General features: G+C 39.0%; 1 protein-coding gene across 8 annotated transcripts; it reads right to left on the bottom strand.

The window, feature by feature from the left end:
• Positions 1–1,174: 1,174 nt before the first annotated feature.
• Positions 1,175–26,927, bottom strand: mbnl2 (muscleblind-like splicing regulator 2). 8 transcript variants are annotated; one of them, XM_017692295.2, is made up of 10 exons: positions 26,481–26,926; positions 19,668–20,404; positions 12,656–12,820; positions 11,862–12,071; positions 11,471–11,707; positions 10,643–10,696; positions 10,119–10,272; positions 9,753–9,788; positions 7,258–7,355; positions 1,175–4,961 (listed from the first exon to the last, which is right to left on the bottom strand). In XM_017692295.2, exons 2-10 carry the CDS (start codon positions 19,839–19,841, stop codon positions 4,947–4,949), a joined length of 1,143 nt encoding a protein of 380 aa, XP_017547784.1. In that variant the 5' UTR covers positions 19,842–20,404; positions 26,481–26,926; the 3' UTR covers positions 1,175–4,946. The 8 variants fall into 8 exon arrangements, with proteins under 8 accessions (XP_017547784.1, XP_017547779.1, XP_017547786.1 ...); XM_017692290.2 differs by lacking the exon at positions 7,258–7,355 and having other exon boundaries at positions 26,481–26,927; XM_017692297.2 differs by lacking the exon at positions 9,753–9,788 and having other exon boundaries at positions 26,481–26,927.
• Between the last annotated feature and the right edge of the window lie 351 nt (positions 26,928–27,278).

Raw genomic sequence — 27,278 nt, 5'->3', positions numbered from 1 at the left:
GAGAATGCGCACACAGCCACGCTGGAAGTGGGGGATTTCAAGTTTTAGCCAATGGCGGGGCGCCGGCTCGTGTTGCTATGGAAACACACAGCCTTGTAGAGCGCATGCGTGTCTTTAAACGGGAGCGCAGTTCAGAGTGGAGCGGTGTAACTAGTCATGTTTAACTGCTTTTCTGTTTCTGACCTTCATTTTCATTTACAGAACCACAAACAAAAATTAGGGGCCAGTAACATGCCTTTTTTATAGTTTAATACCCTACACTGGCTCATCCGTTCATGTAACACATATACAAACTATTAACTTTCATTATTATTATTTTTTATGGTACACTTTTTTGAGAGTGGGCTTTACACGTACAAGAAACATCAGCGATTAAAACGTTTTGGCGAAATTACATGAATTGCCCATTTTCTAACTACAGAGAGCACAATTCTGCACATTTTAACTTATATTTATACTGAAGAAAAATATGCATAACATAATCTGCATAACTACAGAAACATAAATACGATGTGTAGCTGAAAAGATATATCAATATAAAAAAGAATAGTGTCATGATATCTTGACCTTTTTGCACAATTCATACACATGATAGACAGATAGATAGATAGAGGGGGAAGCCCTTTAGGCAAAAGGGGGGGGGGTCACTAGCTGAGCTTGCTGTTTTGCTTCTGTTAGAGTCAGTTAAAGGAGTTGAATGTGAGCTCTAGAGATTCACAAGCAGAGTCATGTCTTAGAGTTTGCACTGGTTTAACGATGACTTTCTGGTTTAATACTGAGTTGTGGGGTGCAGCTTACAGTAAAGCTACACAGGTTTGATGAAGTTTCACATGGCGTATTGTTAAAAAGCTACAGGAATGTTAGGGGAAAATGTTGGTATGATGTGCAGTTATCTCCAGATAAATAATCAGCCGACCCACATTTACAGCAATGTCAACATGTGTATAATCCCATTAACACCTACTGTGTGCCTCTGATGACATTGAAATACATTGTTTCCATAAACCTAATCTTGTTGTTGAAGGCTGATTTTGCTGTGCAATTCTGTACATAAAAAAAATATGAATGACTGATGAGGCTAGTCTTCATTTTAAAGCATGTGTGTGTGACCTAAATGTGTAGACTGCAACATGTTTATAACAGCCTTATTATAGTCACAGGAAGGCAAAAGTGGTACTCATTAAAAGATTTTTATTCATTTTTGTGACAATACAGTTTACATACTGTATGCTTAGGGAACCAAAGCAATAAACTATTAATATTACATAAAAGAGCATATAAAAAGTCCTAAAAGGATCCTATAATGTGTGGCAGAATCATGGAATTTGACTGTCTGTGATTCCTCCCCTGAAAGTGGTTCTGTACGGAGCCTATGGAACAGGGTGGAGGTGAGAAAACCAACACGTAAGTAACAAACTGCTATGATCTGAACGTCTGTTCTCCACACCTAGAAACCACACATCCAGCCTCCACTCCATTCAGTAGATCTAAGCCCACTTGTTCAATCTAGCTTTGGAGAACAAGACTCAGAATAGAAACAAAAGATTAATGGCCATCAAAAGGAGAATTTGTTGTGTTGATCACTTTCAACTGCCACCTCCTTTAGCATCAGGTTGTTACAGAATATTCCTTCAGGAAAATTTTTGTTAGGTATTAGGAGATCAGATACAATCGTTTGCATTACAAAAAAAGCTTTCAAAGAACGCTTAAAGACGAGAAATGGTAAAAGCATCACATAGAAGATAAGGCAAACGTTACGTGTGAATAGACTACTAACCAGCCGTAAACCTGTCCAGAAATTGTTTCAACAGTCAAGAGAGAAATCACATTCGGAGTTTCTGATCCACTAGACTGATACTAAGAGAGCAGAAGATACATTGATACAGAAATGGGCCACATTCATATATTCAGTAGTCCAGCACTGACACATGTGACATCAGGCTGAAGCACGTAGACACCAGGGAGTTGAAATATTCTTTATGCTCATTTCTGGAACATGACCATGAGCATATTGTATTGTATTTGATCCTTTACAGTCTCATGAGTGATGATAAATTGTTTCATAATAAATTCTGCATGTAGGTTTTTGACTGGACATAGGATGAAACCTGTATGAAACTTTTAAGTTTATTGTTCAATTTTTTTGGTAGAATAAGTCAGAAACTTAAGACTTAACATCTTTTCAATTAAATAGCATGGTCCAACATGACAATAAGGCATTGAAACTAAGTATTTTTCCAGTAGTAGGGAAACAATCTTACTTAACCTATCATCTTAAAAAAAAGAAAGTAACATCACTTATAAAAACACAGTTTCATCCATAGCAATTCTGAACTGTCACATTAACAAATTAGTACTGCTCTAAAATATTAGCACACAAAAGTGAACTTCTATAAAATGAAATGCAATGTATATCTTTAGTCTGACATAATATGAGCACTTTTCCAGCTTGGCCTGTGCTGATGCGTGTCCTGTGGTGGGACTGGCAGGCTGGTGGTGCCTGCTGCCTGTTCCTCTGGCCTGGCTACTTACTCACTGCAAACTGCTAAGCTTCCCTCTTCACCAAAAAGAGGCTTTTTTTTTAGAGTTACATACCTCTAAATCTCAAAAGATTCAACAACTATTGTGTTATCTTAAAGTACTAGATTCACAACAGTAGCTTCACTTAACCCTGTTTAGTAAGCATATTGTAGCCCACCAAAGTGGAACCCAGCCCTTATCTCGTCCTCCACAAGCCATGTGACTTAGAAGAGGGAGGCAGGACTGAGCAGGCCTTTTAAAACATCACCAAAACAACAAGGCCCTATCTCAAATAAATTACATTCATCTCAAAACAGAATACAACAATGGTCCATTAACAACAATCAATACCGCAACATTACATAATAGTTCTCATATATCTTATCACAACATAAATTATGCTCAGGCATTGACTGCTGAGAAGTTAGATGAGTAAAAGTTTAAGCAGTGCCTTTGTGTATATAAACTGAAGATTGTCTAAGTTCTCACATGGCATTATATCTCCGCCCTGAATTAAAACACTCTTGAATATGCATGAACGCACACACAGAAAGAAAACCACTGACTGTTTTCTAAGATGTAAATTGTAGTAATAAATGAGCTATTATGCATTATGTTAAACACATGTTAAATTCAAACACACTGCAGTGAGTGAACAACCTTGAGATTTACTCGGAAATCAAAACAAAAAAAAAATGTTAAAGTGAACATAAAGCATGAAGAGAGCTGGAAATCACGCATGGAATTTGGGTAGGTTTGAACAAGACCTATTGTATCTGTGATTGTTACTCAATTAAATACAGAAGTGCTAACCAGGGAAGATTGTGCATTCTCTATTGCAGGTGTTTTTCGGCTTTAGAGCCACTGGCCTGCAGCTTTCCCTTCTCTATCACATGATTCAATCCATGAAGGGCTTTATAATTATATGATGAGCTGAATCACGTGTGAGAGCAGAGAAAACACGAGCAACACAGTGGGCCTCCCAGACTGCAGTCGTAGACTCCTGCTGTATACGACATCATTTTATGTTTTTAAGTAGTAATAAATCAGCTTTTTTATTGTATTCATTAGGGACTAAACAATCAAAAAATGATATGACATCCACAATCTTTTATCCTTTTTTCTTTTTGAGATTGACACAATGCAGCAACATAACTGAACACAAACAGTTTGTCTCCATAAGATGGTAGTTAAGAACTTTGTTAGGCACTTATACAGAATCATAGGAGAATAAATACAGAAAATAAAAACAGAAACCAGGAACAGGATGAACTCAGCTCAAAGCCCAACTCAGCTCAACTGAACTCAGCTTCAAGAGCTGAGAATTCTAGACCCTGAGTCTAGCTGTGGAGCCCAGGTTTACTAACTAATGTCAAACTACTTTACTGTACACACAGACACACATACACACTAAGTCACACATTTGCACGTAGTTATCTCTTGGCTTCTCTCTATCTTTTTCACTCTCTTTCAATGGCACAGTATCAAGAGAACAAGAGAACAGCCTCTAGTGTGGCGAAATTATGACTCACTCAATAGTTCTAACTAAAGAAATTACAAACGAACAGCCGCAGCATTAAACTTCAGATTCACACTCAAGTCTTAAAGGGTTCAAAGTCATGTGTCACTATTCTGTTTGGCCACTCTTAAAGGTCAAAACATTGGATTATAATTTTTTTCCATACCAAGAATTTGGCAAACAGAGTAGCCATTCTCTCGGTTCGAGTTGTGGAGCTGCAGCAGTGTTCGCGCAGGGCATTAATTGGAGAAGTGGAGCTGAGAGATCAGCTTCCCCTGTCGTTCTCCATGCTGTCCACCATTCTTTTACATGGTTTTGACATGCTGTCCACCATCCTTCTTCATGGCTTTGACATGCTTCGGCACTAGGGTGTCGAGACCTTCCCTGCTGCTTGTCCACACAGGTAAACCTATACATTAGTATCTCTGCGCTCAGCTAAAACAGAGCATTCCTCTCACTGGAATTATAATAGTCTCTCTCAAGACACTGCCTCTTATAAAAAAAAAAAAAAAGTGCAAATAAATTCACACAGTAAAAAAAGTGTTGAATTAACCCCTACTCATCACTGGTGATGGTACTGTGTATAACTGTATAATTATATAATGTGTTAAAATGTACAAGCAGAAAGAGTAAGGTCTTGTTCCAGTAAAACTCTCCTAGAAATGTTTAATTAGAATTACTTTAATTACTTACTTGGTTATATATACATATTATATCTATATATTTGTACGATATATTTCTTGAACGCAATCCAGCAGGCATTATCTAATGGTCAAATTATGTGTGTATGTGTGTGTGTATCAACATGCATGTAGCTGTACTGGTGAGTTGAGGATGTTGTGTCCACACACTTGTCGTCTAAGGAGTGTGTGTATGCTGCGCTGGCACTCTGTACCTCTCCTGCGCTCTATTTCAAAATGATCTGTTGCAAAGAGAACAAAGAGGCATGTTAAAAGAAACACTTCCATACCCTTTTAAATGAAAGAAAAATAATGGAAACTGATTATTAGAACTCTGCTTTAACTCTCTGGTGGGCCAATTAGTGGGTTTGCACACATAATTTTACACATTTACACATAGATTTTAAATTTTTATTTCCTAGTTAGCACAATTTTTGGCTGCCTTACAGAAGCGGACACCTGAGGCTTCATTTATAAAACATTCGTACGGACAGATTTGATCTTAAAATGATCACAAATGAAAGCAGTGATACATAAATGCGAATTTTAAGTGAAAATGTAATCTCACATACAAACAGCAGTGTCAATGTGCTATAGACATTACAGTGTAATTTGTGAACATTGTCTTATAAATCAGTTGAACACAAATGTTGGGAACTTATCTTAAGAACAAATTTAGAATGAAATTTATGTATGTTTTATAAACAAGGCCCCTGGCTTTGAATATCTTTTGTATTACAAGAGCACACAAGTTCAATCATAAATATATTAATTTGGATTTGTTGAACCAGTGACTGCCCCTCAACTGGAGCACAAATTCATAATCCATATAAAGTCTTCTGTATTTTCCAGGTCAAACTGCCATGTTAACCTTGCTAGGCTAGCAAGTTCCTATTAACTTATTATTACATTTTATTTATTTGCAACAAATGAGAAATTTTGTCAAAAGTGTGAATTCTAAACTTTCTTGGAAGTATAAGAGGAGATATTTTACTATGATTTGAGTTTGATAATGATAAGTAATTGTCATGCATACAGTTTTGTTTGGCCAAAGGGAAAACTGTATTTTACACTTATGTAAACTTTTGATATCAAAACATCAAGAAAAAGTTTGGAAGTGTACACTCAAACCTGTCAAAACAGAATGTAAATCGAGTGTAACTGTAATTCATTACATAACTATGTAATTTATTATGTAATTATTACACTAATTATGTAACATATAATCAAAGGTAATTACGTAATGCCAAATCACAATATTAAGTCTGGACTGCTAAAGATTAATATAGCTGGCTAAGTTAACATAATGGAATAGGTATTACCGTGCCAAAGCACAGATCTAAGTGTAAATTGTTTAAATTTGAGGGTCTGTTTGTTTTGCTGTGGCCTCATCATACATATAATGAAATTTTATCTAAAACAATAAGGGCTTCACAACACTGTACACTGGACTGTACAACAACAGCAAGACACAGTGGAGCACTTTTATGTACAGTGTTGGTGGTGATAAATGAAGAATGCATTTAAAATTCAAATGAAACTACAAGTAAATATGGTTATAAGGGCATTTATGAAATTTCATAGACAATATCAAACAAACTGGACTTCCTCAAACAGCACGGATTGTCCAGCAGCTGGCAAGCTAGTTTCTCTCAAGCTAAAACTAGGCCTAGCAAACCATGCTATCTCCTGACTGACAGCTGATTGAGCTGTGGGTTGTGATGAAAGGTGGGTGATTCGAGATGAAAAAAAGTGACACCTGGATTCAGCCATACATTTTCATTCCTGATTTTTAAGCTGACGTGTCAGTGAGAGCATGTGGAGTGACCAGCAGAGGGCAGTAATACATGGATTATGAATTTGCTAAAACACTTGTCTATTTAATACAAGCTTCACAAAACTGCAGATCTCTCTGTGATTAATTGTGCTTTCCTTTATGACAAATTATCAAGTCCATCTGTTCATATGCATTCTCTTGTTCTACCTCCAACCAGTGAAACTGTGCCAAATGAAGGGCAGCTAAATAAAGGCAAACACATGCAAAACAATGACATAAATGAAGCAGCAGAACATGACTACAGACTGCATGAAGGGGGAGCTCTAAACAGTTGCTGCGAGTGGCTGAGGTGGCAGGAGCTGCTTACAGACCTGGACTACCAATAGCAATATAGAGTCAGCAAGAGCCAGACTGCGATAAAAACAAATGAATCCCAGAAAACAGGGTCGTGACCACATACTTGAACTGCATCCAAGCCATATTTTTTCCCATACAACTTATTGGTTTAAAAACAAATCCATATGCTACAATAACGTAATCTGCTCTGAAGGCCATCTGCCAGTTTAGCAGAGCATGATCTGCATTAGAAAATTAACAAATAAGCCATCAGGAAACAATTCTTGATAGCTTATATGTTTAAATGGGGTTGTGCTAAGAGAACGATGTATGGTCTACGTAAAAGAAAGTAATGCTGGCAGGTCAGCACTTGTTTAGAACTAAGTAGGTGGGGACAGTGAGAGAGAGCTTGTAAAGGAGCAAACCTGATTGGCGGTTGCCGCGGCGGCAGCAGCAGCAGCAGCGTAGGGGCTTGCAGCAGGAGCGGAGGCAGTAGCGGGCGGGGCACTGAGCATCATGGGAACTTTTTTCAGGAGGGGAACCATGGAAGCAATGAACAAGGAGGAGCAGCGTTATGGTAACCACAGAATCGTGTGGGATATGCCTGTGTGTGTGTGTGTGTGTGTGTGTGTGTGTGTGTTTGTATCTAATAAAGAGGTAAAGCCACTGTTAAAATCAGACCAGCAGATGGCATGCAGACAACAAGCGAAGCAGAAAAGGGAGAAGAATGAACGAGTCAGATAACCTGTCTATACCATAATCACTACCTTATAATTACAATTATTTTACATAAAGCCATTGTACTGGCTTAGATCTCACATGACTCCCATTACAATGATTTCCCCTTGACTTTACGAGAGAAAAAGCAGTCAGTAATTAAACTAGTGTTACAGACTAATAGGTATTGAGTTGAAATACACAATCACCATATGGGTAAATGCTCTTAATAGTCTTGTGGGGTCAGGCATGTTATTGAAATGAGAATGTCTAGGGACAACTAAGAGAAATTGTGAGCTACATGTGGGTGGGAATAAACTGAAATTTCTAAACCAATCCAATGTCTTGCAAAGAAGCAACTCTAAGCAGTGGCAGTATTATTTTCTAGGTTTATTAAAGGGTCCTCCTGAATGAGTTCAGAATTAATGGCTATGTATGGTGCTTTAAAGCAAATTCGTAGTTTGTTAATTATTAATCATTTTCATACCGAAAAATGCACTTGCTTTCTCAATTTAGAATCACTTAATAAAATATTTCAACAATGATGTATTTTTCATCCCTTTGTATTCTTGCAATGCATCATGTACATTCATTAAGTCAGTCAGCGTAAAAAAACGATCAGCACACCAGTCAGTCAGCACTTAACAGCAGTATTGCTAGCATCCCATTGTTTGCTGCAGAAAAACAAAAAGATTCTGATAAAATTTCTTTTTTAATGGAATACATAGTTTAACAAACATACATATAACCTTCCAAAATTAAAGGAAGTTCTAGCATAAACAGTTCATTTTTATTTTTATTTTCAGCCACTCACATTCATTCAGAACTTGCTTGAGGGCACCCTCTAGTGTTTCACAGTGATGTTTCTGACAAGTCTGTGGTTATCCATGGTTGTAATTCAAGTAGAGATGTCAGAAAAGTCCCCACCCAAAACTAAGCATGTACTTACATCTAAGCATGTGGATGTGTGTTTCGCATATGTAGAACATATTATTCGCTATAAAAATATATGCGACTTCTTTCAAGGGAAAAACAGTACAGTTAGATAAAGCAATGGTTGTCAAACCAGTCCTCAGGGACCCCTAGATGATGTCTATCTTTGCTGTATCCATATGCATTGCAAATTAGGTTGGAGTAAAAGGGTGGCCCATCTGTGTTTCCCTGACGACTGGTTTGAGAAACTCTGAACCCCTGAATTCCTGAACTCTTTAGACTAAAGAAATTTTGGGTGTGTTTTAGAGGTGGCATACACTTGTTTCCAGCAGATATTCTGGGGACAAGACGTTTAACAAGTTGTTAAACGTCTCTCATGAAGAGATCACATCAGGCCCCACAAGACTAATGCACTAACAGAAGTAATGAAGACTGTCACAAAGTCACTAAGAGAAACATACAGACATAAAAGCACATGCAAACATGTGAACAAACACACACATAGAGGATTCTAGGCTGATTCTCATACAGCTAATTAAAAAGGCAAAGCCAGACTTTAAGAAAGAGTCAAAATTATCAGTTTTGTTCTACTCTGTACTTTATAGAGCCATGACTAATGGCTATAAAACAAATTGCATGTTTGCAATTTTTTATCTTATGATTACCCTTCTTACAACTAGTGTACAGTACTAATTTACACTACCACAAGTCAGCAACTGAAACTAAAATTAAGTTAAATTAATACCACTGCTGTGAAAAAATTTCACAGCAAGCAAGTGTGCAGTAGAACAGACACCACAGATAAGTTACCTGACCCAAATATGAAGGGGGTTTAGTCAGGCCCATCAATTAGCAGAGTGACTGAATCATCAGCTAATAATCAAGTGGTGTAGTATTTCTCCTATGTTTATCTTGGCTCATGGCATGTGATCAGATCAAAAAGGTCAATATATATTCAAATGTCAAATTGGACTCAGTGGTAGTGTTCGAGGAAACGGGAAGAATATCACTGACTCAACAACAGATACACAAAACGCAGCTGCCTGGATATGTCAGATGACTGTTTGTTCACATTGCGAAGGGTGTGGATTCTAAGACTAACAAGCGAGGTGAGTGGCCCTATATCTTAATGACTGTTTTAACCAACTGGGAAGTCTAGTCATACTTATTCTAGCGTGAGAGAAGATGAGAGTAGGGGGAGAGAGAGAGAGAGAGAGAGAGAGAGAGGTCATTGGACAAGGTCACAGAGAAAGAGCAAAAGGGAACATACCGATGCCAGGTCCAGGAGACATGCACAGGACTGAGCCTGGAGCAGCAGTAGAGAGGAAAGAGAATTAAGACAGCCATCCAGTTATAGAGTGCTATACATGCTTCTGATCCACAGAGGCCAAAGCCCACTGCACAGATAATAGAGGCTTTGGTATAGATAGGCAGGTGAGCCCACTCAGAGGCGTGGAGTGGAGAGAGCAGAACTGAGAATTAGGCAGAACTGAGAAACTGTGAGGAGCTTTACAAATGTGAGTGGAGCAGAGGCTGAGATACGCTGGACTCAGTCTGACTGTAAAGGCATAGTGCTGCAGGGTAAACTTGAAAGGAACTTGAGCCTTTGTATGGAAATGTGGGTTTGTGTGTGTACCTGTAGGGAACAGTGCAGTAGAAGGCTGCAGTGGTGTGTTGGTGAGAGCTTGTTGATAGTGCAGAACACTTGGGTTTAACAGACCTCCTGGTCCTCCACTCTTCTCCAGAGCCACTCGTTTAGCCAATGGCTGCAACATACTGTGAGGAAACGCCTGGGATAGAGAGAGAGAGCAAAAAAAAAGGTGAAAAGAATGAAAATGAATGTGTGACGTACTGAATGAACACCCAAGATCTTTACATTGAGCACTACAACCAAGTAAAATACATTTCCCTTCTAGTTAAATTATGCCATCTTATAAGTACTTTAAAAGGCTGAAACATACAGGTACAAAATATGAGAGCTTAGGCCTGTTAGACTTGAGGATTTGAAGGTAAATCTTTAGCTGAGGGTACATGATGTCACACGTACAGGATGAGCTTTACTGTATTTCAAATGAAGAAGCAAAATCAAATCTGTGAGTGGCCACAGTACAATAACAGTGATTTAAGACCATGCAAAGCCAGAGGTGAAAGGTGAAGTACCATGTCAACAGTTGCCTCGAGGGGTCGCTTCAGCACTTTGGCACTTGACTGAGTCTGCACACAGCACGCAGCCAACACATGATGGCAGTGGGCCAATGGGAGTCAAGCGTATTAACATACAGCAAGCACAGGTGCATCATGGGAACAGCATTGCATTGTGGAGAGGTGAGAGGAAAAAAAAAACACAAAAAAAATGAAATAACCTGAATGCTGTTTACTACATAAACAATATGCATGCACACAAACAAAACAGGTTTAATCATTGTTATATTCGTTAAGTCCTAAGCACAGATTTGTTAAAAACAGGAGCTGCAGAAACACTATTACAGCATGAAACTGTAAATACTGATGATGCTTCATTAGTTGCTCAACAAGACCACAACAATACAAAGGAATGTTTACCTATTATGAAAAATAATGATGTTAAATGCCCTCTATAAAACACACACACACACACAACAATTTCCAAGTTTTGAGATTTGAACTGCTAGCATGTTTAAGATAAACTAATGAAGCATGAGCAGTGGCAATGTCTAAGAGCAATTGCCATTTGATGCTGTAAATGGATCTAAAAAAGGCTTCAGTCTGTTTATTCTTTGTAGATTTGACTGGTATGTTTGAGGGGGTGAATCTAGGCCCATCAGCATGCTGGATGCTGTGAGAAGTTCTGGGTCTTGTATTACAGTGTGCGTGCATATGTGTGTGCATGTACTAAATATCAGCACAGCAGGGACAGCAGCAGCAGCTCTTGGCTCTGGAAGAGGTCTTGTGTATAGGGCTTTAATGTGTGTGTGTTTTCAAGGTGTATATGTGTTTACCAAGCCTCACCATAGCAGCGGCTGCAGCAGTGCTTTGGGTGCTCTGAGAGCTTTTGAGGCGTGCCTGCAGATGAGCTGGAGGATGAAAGTATTTGCACTTCTCTCTAGAGCAGCGGCTCTTCACATAGTCCATGCACACCGTCACTGTGTTATCAGTGCTGTCAATCATGGGACTGTCACTTGGGTGGGCAAATCGACAGTCTGTCTCTCCTCGGGAGCAGTTCCCTCGCTGGAACTCCCTACACACCTACACACACAAAGCACATAGGCATCAGATGTGTCCTTCAGACTAACTGCAGTGTTGTTGAAAAACTGTAAAACTATAGGAAGATATGCATTGGTATGTGCGTTTAGGTTCACTTCAGAGGTAACTGAAGGTACTCCTTTGTGTGTGTTTGTACCTCCAGCTTGTCAGAGCGCAATGCTTTCTGAGATGGTGAAGAGGAGTTGGAGCTCTGTACTGCTACTGCAGGGCTTCCAGGGACAATAACCGGGTTGCTTGGGAGCATCTCTGTTGCAACCAGCCCCATCCCATGAGGGACAGAGGAGAGGTAGGGGGAGTAGCTGATCCCAGGCCCTGGCCCCAAACTCTGACTAACAGGAAAAGAAGACTGCAGAGACAAAAACACAGAGATCAGACTTTAATCAGTGGAAAAATGTAACAATATCTCTTACACAAGATACAGATTCAAGAGCCTTAAAATCCAAATTGTAACTCTACCCAAGCCGAATAGAAACAAACTGCCAAATAACTCAAGGACTCAAGCTGAGCTAAGCTCGTCTGCCAGGATTTTACGTTTCACCTAGAACCTGGCAAGAACATCTTTCGAGTACTTTGACAGACTGACTGTGGATAAACAAGCCAAGATGTCTCTGTAATTGTTCCAAATAAAGATGTTGAAATGATTCATTTGCAGTAACAGAGTGCATGCAAAATGTGGTACCATACTATATTTTTACATAAGCTATTTTCACCAAAACATTCATGGGCATAAAATGGAGGGAACCTCAAAAAGCTTTGTGAAGCTCTCACTTTGGTTCAGTGAAACTGGTCAGATTTTAATGTATGGAACACACAGCTCAAAGGTAAAATATTCCAAAAAATGTAATACTGGAAACCATATCTGAGCTGAGTTTAGAAATGGACTGTAGGCTTTAGGTCTCAGAGAAGTGGTGGAGATGAAGGGGGGCGTACCACAGCAGGCAAGGTGGATCCCGGGAGCATGAACTGCATTTGCTGCGCCAACATGGCTGCAGCTGTCTTTTGCTGGATCAGGTTGTTCCTCCCATTGATTTCTAGCTGACTCTTCAGGTGAGATGGAGGGTGAAGGTATTTACAATTATCCCTTGAACAGCGACCCTGAAATGCAAAGCAAGCACCCAGATCAGAGAATAACACACTTTTGTTCCCTGGGCAGCAAGGCAGACCAGCCTACATATTTTTGAAAGAACATATTATATATCATCCAATAATACATGATACAAACTCAAGTGCATAAAAGACAATCATGACAACGCTGGTAAAATGTTCACTGAACATCAGCTGCTCCGTGTTAATACAAAATATTCTTAAACATGTTAATTGGGTTCAAGTCCTACAGAATAACACAATAAGACTACTTGAATAATATCACTCATAGTAAGGTATCAGCGCCTTTACTTTTTGCTTTTTAGGCTTTTTTCCCACTGTGACACAGCCAAGATTGGGCCTGTTTAGTAAAAAGTCTCAGAAAAATAATTTTCCAAACATTTAAATATGGATGTTAAACAAATGCAAATATTGGGATGTGATCTTTATGTGTAGAAAGGTTTCATAAAACCAGTCTGATTCAGTGATAATGTACTAGCATTAAGCAAATTAAGAACACTTCCCTGAGCTGAGGCTTTTGGAGGACAGCACATATTAGATGCACTACAGTGAATAGGTCAAAACCCAACATATTTGACCGACTGGTCGGTAGCAGAGGCTGGGCATTCATATGCGGTCACGCCAGTCAATATCCCATCTTTGAACCGGACTGTGCAGAGGACATGAAAAGAAGAGCTGAAGCGGTTGGTGTGTTGGTGTGTGCATGTGTGTGGTACATTTGCGTGAACTCATATGCCATGCTCTTTGGAGAGAGTTCACCTTCCCAGTAGTTGTGTACTAGGTAGGCTCGATAACAGTAGTACAAAAGTTATGCTGCAAGATAAACAGAGCACCTCTGATAGCCATATTGTTGTTTTCCCAATAAAGTCTGAGAGACTGCAGTGTAAAATTAAAAAATGCCCTATTTTTTCCTCCTACTGTTATTACACCCAAAATAATTAAGGGTTATAAAAGCCAGGAGGAGTTTCAGCAAACATAACTAATTTCATAAACAGATTAGGATTAGTGAACTCATTAAAATCTCTCCCTGGTAAACTATCTTAATGAATATCCATTCCTCTGTACAAACTTTACAGACTTGCCTCGTAATAGAGCCTGGGATTCAACTCTCCCTGAGGAAGTTAGCATTGATTAGGCTGTTTTACAGATGAGCCATTGATTCCACTTATGACCTCGTACGTAATCAGCAGCCCGCTAGCACTAACTGTTTATGTCATCAAGCTTCAGAGTCTGGTTCCAGATTATGGTTCTCTTAGGTCCACCATCAACCAACCAGCTGGCTCATGCGTGACCTCAAAAAGTTAACAATCTTTAATTTTCAGCCATGCACAAATAACAAGCTAATGGTTAATGGTCCATTAGGATGTAAGCACTTTTATGGTAGTTTGATTGAATTTAGGTCCTCGGGGTTAAACTGCAGTGTTAGTGTGCTTTGGGTCAGCTGATAGGGTGATTCAGTAATAAAGCACTCTTTGTGAGAAAGAATGTCTTTTCTCAAAAACACACACAGCTATCTGTATTGCTTTAGACTGAAAAGTCTTATAGCTTAGCCAGAAAAACATTAACTGTTTGGTGATAGCTAAGAGGGCCCTTTTAGAGTCCATTAAGCAAAATCTGATCGTCTTTCAGGAGAGACGAGGGGGGAAGCCAGTTTCCTACGGATGTCCACGGTTCATAGAACTGCTTCACTGATGCAAAGTGTGTGAGTGTGGGTCTATGTGTCTCACTAGAAGATGCAAAAGCACACACAGCTACTTTGAACTCTGTCTTAGCAATAAAAAGAATGCATTTTTTTAAGATTAAAAAGTAATGAGAAACCTTTAGCCCAGGGGTAAGCTGCTAGATTGAGCAGACACACAGTAAGACAACAGTGTTATTTTAGTAAACGCTCATAATTCAGTCCTGAGGGTGAGGGTATACTGTGAGAATGCTTTTACAGTACAGAATCCATTCCAAAAAGAGTGTGGAATACTGTGATCAGTGAACAAACAAGCCTTTAATTTGTCAATGGAGAAGCAGTCTGAAGCATTCTGCAATTTCCCCCTGGGATCAATAAAGGAATCTGAATCTGAAGATCTGAAGACAAATTCATACTTCATATTGTTGATTACACAATACTGAGATTCTCTTCTTCTTCGTGGAAGAATGAGATTATGAGAAGATATATCGGCCAATTATTGTAACACAAATTTTCATTCATTCTGCTCATGTCTATCAAATCCTCTCCTCCTCCAAACTGGAGTGCTATTTCACACAGACTTTGACGTTGCAAAAGTGGAACGTCCAGTTCTAGGATGTTCGTTAGTTACGGTAATCACCTGTAGATAAACACAATAGAAGCAAAACTGGAATTTCTAGTTCTTGTCAGTAAATGTTGTTATGATAATTGCCCAGAGAAAAACAGTAAGGGAGAGAGTAAGGGTGGTGATTTTCAGCCCAGAAGTGGCTCTAATTAGAGTGTAATTTTACACATTACTCTAAGAATACAGCAACAATACTGACTGCTGAAGCAGCAACACAATGGTACTGCAAAAGCCTCTTCTGCATAGCCAAACCACAAACTCAATATTCAATGGCAGGACAATTCTGGCTCACTCAAAGTTAAATTTTCACAATACTTTCTCTAGACACCAGGATATTTCACACATCAGTAAACTTGTGGGGGAGGTGATGCATGGCATACAAAAAATCATCAGATCTCACCAGATCTCTGCTATACCAACAGTCTGGTATGTTGATTTTTAATGCAGTGTGTAACAAGTAAAATTTTAGAGCACATTTGTTCCATGCTTTTTTTCACTTGCACATGCGGTATGTAGCGGTACATACCTCTGTTTACATTATCTGACAGTGATGAACATGGGAAAATTCTGGACCAGTGACAACAAGCACTACATCCAACTCTCTTCTGTTCTGACACAACACACTAAATTGTAAATAAAGATGATACCAGGCTTTATTCAGAATAAACAGTTTCAGCAAATCTGCTAGAAAAAAAACAATTAATATTATTCCCTTTCTGTAGTTTGTAAACGGAACATGAATTAATCATCACATCTATGCTTAACTTTGTGCAAAAAATTTAAATGTTTTATACTAGGACTGCATAAAATATTGCAGTTATGTAGCATATTGCATGTTACGGCAGCAATATAAAAACAGGCGATGTTTCCACTTACATGATTCAGTGAGCACTTAGTAATATTTTTTTTAATCAGAGTCTTAATAAAACGTTTGTGTCTACGACACAAACAACATAAAAATCTACATATTTTTGACTGTGTTAGGCCAACATTTGGCACATTCTTTAAGGATAGAATATTTAAATTTAAATTGTCGAACAGTCATACAATTTAATAGTAATTTAGGATTTCTTAATAAGTAAATTAGCTTTTCTCTGCAGTTATTCATTCTCGAATTTAAGATAAGCACAAAAGGTCTGAATTCTATACAGAATTATAAACAAGAGGGCAGTGAAAAGCCTGTGTGCAAGGTTTTGGTCAGAGTTGCTCATCTCTTAATCCAAACAAGGAAGCATAGAAAGACAGCTGCAGCCAGCTTAAGGTGACCGCACACCGGACACGAAGCACTGTGCCAGCAGAGGGTCTCTGACATCTGGTAGCAGATGGCACATAACACATAAGAAGCGTTGCAGAAAAGCACCAATAAACATCAATCCTAAGCTCAATTTACACTTGTATAGATCTATACACTTGTATAGATTTTATGAAAAATGTTTTTCATGTTTGGTATTAACTAAATCAGTCTTCAGAGACTCACTGTTTTCAAGCTACAAGGTATGAGGTGAAATACAATGTGACTAGGCTAGTAACATTAGCTGGGGTAAAAACGGTTAGCGCTGTCTTTTTATCTTAAAGATTTGAGTGTCTTTCAGGGTCTAAATTTTGAACCATGTCGCCTACTATGGATTCATGCTCTGGATCTGGGTGTAAGATTATGTCCAGTAATAGACACTAAGTAGCACTCTGTGTGCAGTATCCTGTAGCACTAAGACTCTGCCTTCTTTTTTTTTTCTCCTTTTTTTTTTGAAGGGGGCGGGGGGTGAGTGGGGGGTGGGGTTCAAATATTTTACAAATAATGCCTTACGAACTTGATATCAAATTTGATTTAACAGTAGAAATAAGAAATTACCTTAAAGGGTTAAAGAGGTTGTGTGACTTTGTCAGAAAAACACAGAAAACAGACTACAAGACATCTAAGAAGCATACACAGCACATACTGGAAAAGCAAGTGATTTGTCAGAATGCATTTACTGCACAACAATCACTACTGTAACTATACATGACCATTACCACACTGCGACAGTGATTGTGGTAAAATGCTTATACAAAGAACATGAACTGAATTAAATGTGATGCGCATGCTATCCTGTGACACCAATCTGTCAGCGTTCGGTCTGATTATGAAGTAAAAATCTGTGCTCAGTCTCATTATGAGGTAAAGACTCAGCCACGCCTTTGACTTAAACAGCAGTCTAACACTGAATCAGATAGGGGGATGGACAAAAAGAAAGAGGTGTGTAGTCAAGGCAAATGTCATAACTGAAATTGGGGGCAGCACAGTGAAAGGTGTGCGCTGTGGTGAACAGGATGCTGAATAACCTTTGACCTTAAAACTATGCAATCATTTAGCACCTGAAACAACACTGGCCATCTGCTGATTTCCTGGCACACCATTTTGATGATGACTATGTTCTTTCGCATAATGCTTGTGATCTGATGTCAACAGCAGTTGTTGTTCCTTAATTTGTATAAAAATGTGGAACAAGCTTAAAATGGCAAAAAATGCTTGACCTTGTCCTACTGTAAAATCAGTCATGTATCTTTCCTATTCAGTTTACCAAACCAGACAAAACGGTGCTGAAATGACACTCTTTGAAGAACTATATACTTGTCCAACATAAAGGACAACCTGACAACCAGCTGGAAAAAAAACACTCATGTACTCAAAATATGTTTTACCTCCAACAATGCACTGCACTTCTCTTTGCTTCTACTGTAGCTTACTATGTCTGCACAATGACACCAAGTTACCTCACAGCTTACAAAATCTACTGACTCTGGTGCTCTGTGACTCACAGCCTTTACATTTTCAAGGTAAGATCTTATCTAGAGCAGAGTTAGATTAGTAGATAGACAGAAAAAGAGAGAGAGATAGAGACAGAGAGAAAATGACAAAGAAAGGGAGAGAGGGAGTCCACATAAGGGGAAGGAACACAGAGAGTTCTCTCCTGAGAGAATACAGAGTCTGCTGCTCCGCACCACAGCACTGGGTCTGAAAGCATTACTGTTCCATTTATGATGCTGGAGATCATTGGAAAACTTTACAATATTCCATGCTTCAAAATAACTAGCCTAATTCAGCCTTAATCTCACAATAAATAGCCTAATGTTTCATAATCAGATTAAAGAGATTTAAGGTTTAGACACCAATCAATAAGGAAGGATTTAAGGTTTAGGCATCAATCTCATTTTTACACAAAGACGATACATTACACAGCTACACACCCACATGTTGCTGACTGTTCATTTCTAATATGCATCAAACACTATCAATATCCATGTGTACGCTTACTACATGATGTACTGTGTCAGTTTGTGTAATGAGACGGTTTGTGTTTTACAGTAAAAGCAAAAAGCTAAATGTTCGCAGGGATGCAAACAGTAACAGTAAAAAGCATTAACTGAAGTCTGAAATATTCTCATGCAGTGAGCTTACCACCTCCCCCCTTCACAATTCCTCAGAGACTCTCTCAGAGAAAACTGGCTTTCAAACAGAGACTGATTGACAGCCAGCACAAACAACACGGGCAAACAACATTACAACAAAGCACAGAGAAAGAGGGAGAGAGAGAGAGAAAGAGAGAGAGAGGGATTCAAGGGAGAAAAAAGAGGGAGGAAGGGAGGTAGAGCAGCAGGACATGATGGGGTCAGAGTGTACTGTCACCTTGAGTAAGGAATGTGTCTGTATGAAACTCACACAGAGTCAGGCCTATGTTTTAATGCCATTAGTCTCTAAGACGTGTGATGAGCAGCCTAAAGTGATATCATATGATCCAAGTTAAGGAAGGCATACTGAGCACACAGCGTTTTCTCAGCAAGATGAGGCTGCTACGGAGGACATGCAGGAGACTAACACGTCCACTCTTGTCTTCCTGCCTCTGTTTCTAAATACCACCTCTGTAACCTTTAGCTGTAGAGAAGACCTGATGCTGAAAGCTTGTTCTGGTGCTTTCAGGGATGTTTAAAGGGCAAACTAGTATGAGAGTATTTAGGGCTGTTTTTACACCATGAACACATTATTATGCCAATATGGAAATGGGGGTCGGGATCGCGCGGCACGCAAAGGCATATTGTGATTAAACAGTGTTTCTTCACAGATTAATAATTCACAAATTATTTCTTAGCTGTATTCTGAAATATGTTAGGTAAACTGTAAACTGAACATTAAAATGAGCTCTAAAAGCAGATATTTTTTCTAACAAAATAACAGTAATCTTGTTATTTATTCAACAATTGAAAAAGTTTCATGTTGCTGTTATAACATGCAATAAATTTGTAAAACTACTGCGATATGGATGTTTGCCCCAATTGCTTTGCCCGAAGAGTACTCTAGCAAAGTAATCCAGCAGGACAGATCAGCACCAAGCAGGACAGAGAGATTAACTCAGAGAGAGGGACAGAGAGAAAGAGAGAGAGTGACTATATCCCTGTTAATCCCTGAGGACTGCAATGTTAAGGTCCTTACATACAGCTGGTATACAGTAATTATTAAAATGGTATTAAAGTTACTAAAACATTCACCTAGAGTTTCTTACCTTCAGAGAGTCAAAGCAGGCTATGACTCGACCATTGTCCACCTGGCAGCTCTTGGGAGGGTGAGCGAACTTGCATTCTTCATCACTGCGAGAGCACGTGCCTCTCTGGAACTGTCGACACACCTCCAGAGTCAGCCACTTAGTGTCACGCACAGCGGGCAATGCCACAGACATGTTGCAGACAGTCCACCGAAACTGACTTAACAATAAAAAATCTAGTGATCAGATGGCGGGCACTTATCCACTACGTTCAGACTGCCTGACCGTTGTGTAAAGTCGTTTATGGTAAACAAAGACTGTAATTGGTTGGCTGGCTGTAAATCACACTTCTGTCTGTTTGATTTACAAGAGACTGAGAAGGGAAACAGACATGCTCTGTGGCACTCAAAACAGGAAGAGCATTAGACTTCCTTTGGCCGAATATTTGACTTTTATCAACAAAATGTAATGTTCCTGTGGAGCATGTTCCTTCAGGTACTCTTAGAGAAGGCTCAGTTTATTACTTCCTCTTCTTTTTATGCTCTCCTGGCTGTGGCCGTTAGCTGTTCTCCTCTGCCAGCAGCTCCTATGGGGTGAATTGAATGCTGCAGTCAGGTGGACAGAGGGATGGTTTGTGATGGAGGGATTAGTGCTCTGACAGAGGTGGAGAGAGAGGACTGTGGGTGGTACAGTCAGACAGAGACCAGAGATCAGCTACGATGTGGGGAGTTGTGTGAAAGGCACTTCCTGATAATGGTCTGTGAGAAAACAGAAAGAGACAAAATAAGAGAATATACTGAAAAAACACAAAACATTATGCCCCGTGATACACTGTGCCAATGAGCAGCCCAACCTATTTTAAAATGTCAAGTGATCATTGTAATAAACCATGAGGAAGGTCAAGCACACCTAATTCCATGCTCTGTAACAAATAGACTTTTTTCATAACAAATGTGGCATGACTAGACAAGTATTATACACCCTTAGCAACAATCCTATAGAGCCTAATGATAAATTTGCAGCACAGTTTTGGTCACGCAACTAAACTATTCAAACAACGTTTGTTTAGACTCACTACACAACAATGACTTCACAGTTTAAAATGCTGCTCTAATGAGCCGGACAGTGTTATCATAGCCAACTGAAACCAGGAAAGTTGTAAACTAGTACTGTGCACTACAGTTGCTACTGCTACAAGTTATTTGAGTACTCAGTTTATCAGTCCAGTATGCTAGGATAAAGGCCAACATTTTAGTGAAATGTTGGTAACTTTTAACTGGACTGAAAGGTATTGCTTGTATTTAGAATTAGTAGCAAATTATATTCAATTTAATATGCAACTTACTTAATGATGTGATCAAGAAGGCAGAGCAGGTAGTAACTACTCTAACTGCCATTAGCTAGAACCAAAAATAATGAAAAGACATTTCTTTGTTCTCAGTGTTACCTCAACAAACTCACATGTTCCATATCATACACAAAGAAAAAAAACACCTGTTCTGCTGCACCAATTAGCTCCTGTGCTTTAGCATCAGCTAACTGGCCCTTTTGAAGAAGTAGTCTGTGTTATTCAAGAACAGAGATCAAAACATTACCTTGGGCTATTTTTGAAAAATATGTTTTGTACAGCTCTTTTTTTGTACACCACCAACTTTGTGTATTGTGATACCTTAAAATTCAGCAAAAAAATATTGTTTCATTAATTCTTTATGCAGATATTCAAATATCAAAATTAGTCATAATATAGAACACACATCCTTATTGTAAGTGACAACAGCATCCCACTTGTGACTATTCTAATGTTAGCTACTACCTAACTATGTAAAACTAGATGATAAAAAAAGGCAAAAAGACACACATCATAAAATAAGAAAATATTGATTAATAAATTGCCCTGAATTTAGATATTTTAATGAAAAGGGGGTGGGATTTTTAACATTCAACACATTTAACATTCTGTAAAGCTTGTGCAACAAAAATAGCTATGAATATATAGCTATGGAGAAGTCAACTGACTGACATTAGTATGATTTTCCCCAATATCACTGAAAGTTTGGTGATGAGTATCCCGACTACTGATTCTTCAGGCTGATATCTCTGAGTAAACAGCAGTCTGCCAGACCTGTATCAGATCAGGACGCAACAGAAATCCTATTAAATCATGTACTCCAGGGAGATTTGCTGAACAGAGAGAGTGAGCACTCACTTCAGAGAAATCAGGCTAAGACTGCCCAGCAACAATCAAAACACACAACCACACAAATACATGCTACTGATACTGATACTATCACACTTGGGCTCAGCTTCCTAAAAGCATTACCATGTTAAGATCATCTTAATTGTTGGAAAGAATGTTCACCATGAGAGCCTACTTATGCTATCATCACACGGGGATCAGCACAGAGTCAGCTGTAATATCTTACCCTAGTTAGACACAAATGTCAACTCAAATTAAAATTCACATTGTCACTGAAGTAACAAAAGCTCCAAACTTCTATATCTCCAAAACAGCAACATTATGAGACTTTAATGTATTAATCGCTTTTGCAAAATGACGCAGTGTAAACCTAAAAAGAGTAAAAGCCCAAGACATTCTGGGCTACTACAGGTTCAGTCTTCGGGAAATGTTTACACTATGTTAAGGACACCCAGTACATCCAAAAGGTATAAAAACAAATACAAAACAAATACATGTACATAGAGAGAGTTATGAGGTTGATATTACAGCAATGATATACAAAGGAATGAAATCAAAGAATTGAGGTTGCTCTTACATCAAACCTGAAGACATAAAAAGGACTTCTTGAAATTACATTGAATACATAATAAGTAATTACAGAGAGAGCCTTGTTACTGTGTGACTAGGCCTGTAACCTTTAAAAGCCTACTCCAGATCACCTGGCCTGGTGGCTGAGACCATGTTGTGTTAAAGTGCAGTCTGGGCAGTTCGCAGCAATCTGAGCTCATAATGGCAGGACAGCAGAGCAGGCCAAATCTTTAATACCTGCAATCACATTGTCTGCCAGCAGACACAGGAAGTGCTGAGGACAACAGACACTTAATGGTCTCAGCTAAAGGGAAAGAGAGATAATTCAGAGTGAATAACACCCAGCTATAGTTCATATAAGCATGTTACTACCAAAGTGCTTTATATAAGTCTACAGAGTCAAGCAGCTATTAAGTCCAGTATGTGACAAAGTGCAAAGCAATGGCACTAAATGCTCTTGATGCAGTGATGGTGGAGAGGAGGGTAGTTATTGACTATGACTCTGCAAAGCCTACAGTAATGTCAATCTGTCACCATAGCATCTCTCATCTCTCTCATCTCTCTCTCTCTCTCTCTCTCTCTCTCTCTCTCTGTCCTTGCATGCACATATACTAGCCTCCTGCTGATTGGACTGATAAATCTGACTTTGATTGATTAACGCTACTGACCTTGAGCCCATCTCTGCCTGTGTTTAATGAAAATTTAATACCAGCTGAGCTCTTCTGCACCACATTTTAAGTGGGATGATGCATGTGGCCTACTTACTCTACTACTGAAAACATACTATAACTATTAATATTCAAACATACATTTACATGAACGTTCATGTTACCTATGTAAGTATATTTATGGTATCAGTGAAGCGATCATAGTTGACGTGGTAGGAATAGGGCACCACATCCTTCTCTAACAGCACATCTCTCTTTTGTTAACATCCACATTACATCATACAGTCATCATCAAAGCTGTAACTCTGACAGACCAACAAGTGATAAAAATGATCCCACATCCTCACTGGTAGGTCTGTTGTAACCCAGAATGTGTAACTCTGCTCACCTGATAAGAATGTGAATATACTGCTTAGTATGGAGCTAGCCACAGTAGCTAGTTTAATACAGCAGCAGTGTAAGTAGGCCACATGCATCACCCTATTTCAGATGGGCATCATCTCACTCATCTAAATGAAACTCACTTTGTTCTCCCAAAGGATTAAAACATAATTGGGGCAATTGTGTTTTTCTCTCTCAAAATAACTTATATACCCAGAGGGAAGCAAAAGGACCAGATCATATTTGCTCACTAAATGTTTGTATTCAAAGAAAAAAAACTTTAATTTCCAGACAAATCATGTATTTATGTGTTTTGTCTATAGGTGCTAATAATGCAGCATTATCTGAAATACACAATATGCATAGTTACTGTATATGTGTGTAAACAGATTTGACCGGCTGCAGGTGGGCAGAGATACTGTTTTACATTCTGCTGCTCAATATTCTGACCTTTGGCTCTGTGTGGGTGTTCCAGTGTTTTTCCTGCCTCTCTCTGTCAGAATCACTGGGACTGCAGTACTAAACCAGTGAGAGTGTCAGGGTTTTTTGCTATGATAATTGGCTCTGATGTGTAAGATTCATAGCCTTGAGGAAAAGACATGAGATAGAGAGATTCTTGGTACTGAAATATTTCTATAAGACATTGGTACAGTGGATGCCTACATAAAGTGCTGAAAATGGCCAAATTTTAGAGGTATAATATTATTTTCCTTCTTAACCACCTAGACAGATAGCGCTATGCAATCATTTATTTATCAACAAATAATCTTTCATGACCATCATGGCACATGCATGGTCCTTCTAATAACATTACTATTTGGCTTTCTAAAGAAAACTCATGTTTGTTTGCATTATGTAAACAGAATAAAACTGGCCTATAAAATGTATACAGTGTTACATCATATAGAGTGCATAGCTTAAATTATATCTCTTAGCTTAGCTTAGCTTATAGCTCATATTATATCTAAATTATCACTCTTCGTTTTGCTTTACCCTTGCAGTTCAATCTATATTCTAGATATCTATGAACTATAATGCATCAATATTTATTTGCTTCTTTTCTTGATTTCAGAGCAATTTTATAAGATATTTATGCTCTACATAGCGGGCTGTTTATTTAATCTACTATTTTGTTCAAAAATAAAAGTTGCAATGTTGTTCCTTAATAGTGTACTTTGCTAAAAATGTATTCGTATTATTCGTGTTATCGTATTATTTGTATAACAAATAAAAAGCCCAGTCATTTCAGCATGCGTATGTGCATTATCATAAACACCAACCCAACCAATATATTCTAATATCATACACCCATATTCCTAGTTTCAATCACTGACACTGGTTTTTATGGAAGATGGCAAACGAGAGACAATCAGAAGAGACTGAGGAGAGAAGCAGTGATACTTTTTAAAATTTCAAACATCCATTTTTTTTTATATTTTCAATACCATTTTGAAATCCTTACATGCTTATAAATTAAGGATCAGAATGGCTCTCTGGACATGGAAAAGTGGTGAGATGAAGCTGTAACTGGGTGCTGTGAGCCAGAGGCGACAAGTCTAAATTAGGCCAGTACTGGACTGCATTGACGAAAACAGAACAAGCCTGTTTTAACATGCTGTTTCAGATGTGGCCTGCAGACTATGGCTGCGATACAAGGTATAGCATAGGCATTGTCGAAGCTGATCAACCTGCATATGACTAATGTGTGTCTGGCTGCTTTAAGGTCACTAACATTGTAAGAACACTAATACTGTAATACTGGGAGTCAAAGGTTGAGGCATAAAGTGGGTTATAATGAATGACTGATTAGGGTTCAGTGAGTAAACATTACACTATGAAGAACAGAATGTGGCTACTTACTTAGTGAAAAAAGTGTATCTCTTAGGTGTGTTCCTCCATTTGTTTTCTTATTCTTCTCTCTTTAACATATTCTCTCTCAACTAAAAACTCCAAAAAAAGAAAAATGCTTACCCACCTTACAGTTTGCTTCTCCTCTCTTTTTCTCCACTACGCAAACACTAAGAAAGGTAAGTAAAATCTGTTTGCTTGTAAAGTGAAAAGGGTAAGTATGGCTGTCATTCTCCACACTACACAACCTTAGCCCGATCCACAGCAGTTTTTATGAAATAAAAACGAAAGCTAAAGCAATGAACACTTACCCAACCTCACCCTTCCTCTTGTCCCAACACTTCCTGAAAGACCTTCCTGCTCGGGCTTCAGCAGCTCTGAGCTTATTAGGCAAGCTGAGTTTACCTTAACCTAAAACACAGCCTGAGCTTACACTAGTGCTGTCGAAGACCTCGTCTGTGTAAACTAGAAAATACGATTAACACTAATAACATTCTATCCAAATAATATAAATGTATAGTTTACACGGATATTTATGCCTATAAATGATGCCAGGTGTTGATTAAATAGCTTTATACCATGAGTTCAATTTAATACCAGTGAATATTGTATACATCAAGCCCTAAAAATATCTTTGAAAATCGCGTGCTGTAAACATTAACACAACCACTTATTATACAGTAATTATACAGTTGCTATTAATAATTGTAGGCTAACTTGAGCGTAGAACAGTGACGGGGCAGATTTGAAAAGATACGTTAACCAACATGTTAAAAGATACGAGGTTCCTTTTTGATTTACGTAGCTATATTAGCTCTGTGCAAAACTTGTCCGGCATTTCGTGTAGCCTGCCGCTAGCTAACCTAGCACAGCCACTCAACGCAGCTAGCTAGCTACAGCTCGACCAAGTTGAAAACAGTTTTCAAGCTAACTTACAGTAGCCCAGCTAGCAGCACAGCTAACGTTGCAGGCGCTAGCTCGATGTCGCCCAGTCGGCATTCACTTCAGCCTGGTTGCGTAATATTACCTTTACACCGCCTTCCCTCCATGAAGCTCGGTTTCTATGTATACTTCTGTATACGCACTGGGACAAAGAACTGTTTGAAAAGAGGAGAGGAGGCGAGTTAGCCAGCAGCGCCAGCAACTTGCCGCAGTTTTCCACCTGCTTACCTCATCGCCACGAATCTGCCCTCCGCCGAGCGCCGCTAGCCACACCGACAGTCACGAAGCCCAGACGGCAACCACCCAGCGCGGACACAGCAGAAAAAGTCAAGGCAAAAACATGCGCTAAAAACGATACGATTCGCTCTAGAACTCGATGAACTGTTAAGACAGATCTTCGCCCGAATCAGGTTAAGAGAAAATTAAAGCGGGAGTTCGCTCTTCGCTGCTAATTCGCCACTTTTTTCCAGCTCCGACTTCCCCCGAGCAACAAGCATTTGACAGCTCGAGTCTGTTTTTTTCTGGAAGAGCTCGTAAGTTGCAAACGGGGGTTCCGCCGGTTGGGTGTCGATGAATAGCAGAGGCTCGGTGAAAAAATTAAGACCTAACGGGCAATAAATCATTTATTTTTATGATTTTTGCCGACATTTTGTGCTACACTGGCTCAGTAAAGGCTGTTTTTGAAATATGCGAAGCTCCGGGACACCCCGCAGGCACGTACGGTGGTACGGTCCAAACGAATGTCAGCAGCCGTGAGAACGGCCTCCTTGTTGCCAGGGCAACAGTGATGCTGTAGAGTAAACGTAAGCGGTTATTTTCATCACATGAAAACGTGCTGAGCCTGGAGGGACCGGGCAGCTATTGACAAACACCAGTGTGCCGCCTTCATCATTACCATTGTTTCAAATCGGTGTTTTTTTTTTGTTTTTTTTTTTTATTCTTTGCTTTTGCAAATCACCTGCTTAAAACACAATGGTACTTTGCGGTGAGAAATGAAGGAAGGAAGAGAGAACAGTTTTATAAGCC

Source organism: Pygocentrus nattereri, chromosome 6 (assembly GCF_015220715.1).
Source record: "Pygocentrus nattereri isolate fPygNat1 chromosome 6, fPygNat1.pri, whole genome shotgun sequence".
NCBI lineage: Eukaryota > Metazoa > Chordata > Actinopteri > Characiformes > Serrasalmidae > Pygocentrus > Pygocentrus nattereri.
The sequence above is the reverse complement of the archived record's forward strand: the minus strand, read 5'-3'. Positions and strand labels throughout refer to the sequence as shown.

What these genes read in the sequence shown, in the direction of transcription:
- mbnl2 (XM_017692290.2), bottom strand. Translation starts at nt 19,841, where the DNA reads ATGTCTGTGGCATTGCCCGCTGTGCGTGACACTAAGTGGCTGACTCTG. An exon ending in CCTGCTTTGACTCTCTGAAG is followed by an intron (nt 12,821 to 19,667) that starts GTAAGAAACTCT and finishes TTTGCATTTCAG; the next exon opens with GGTCGCTGTTCAAGGGATAA. An exon ending in GTCTCCTGGACCTGGCATCG is followed by an intron (nt 4,962 to 9,752) that starts GTATGTTCCCTT and finishes TCTTTGCAACAG; the next exon opens with ATCATTTTGAAATAGAGCGC.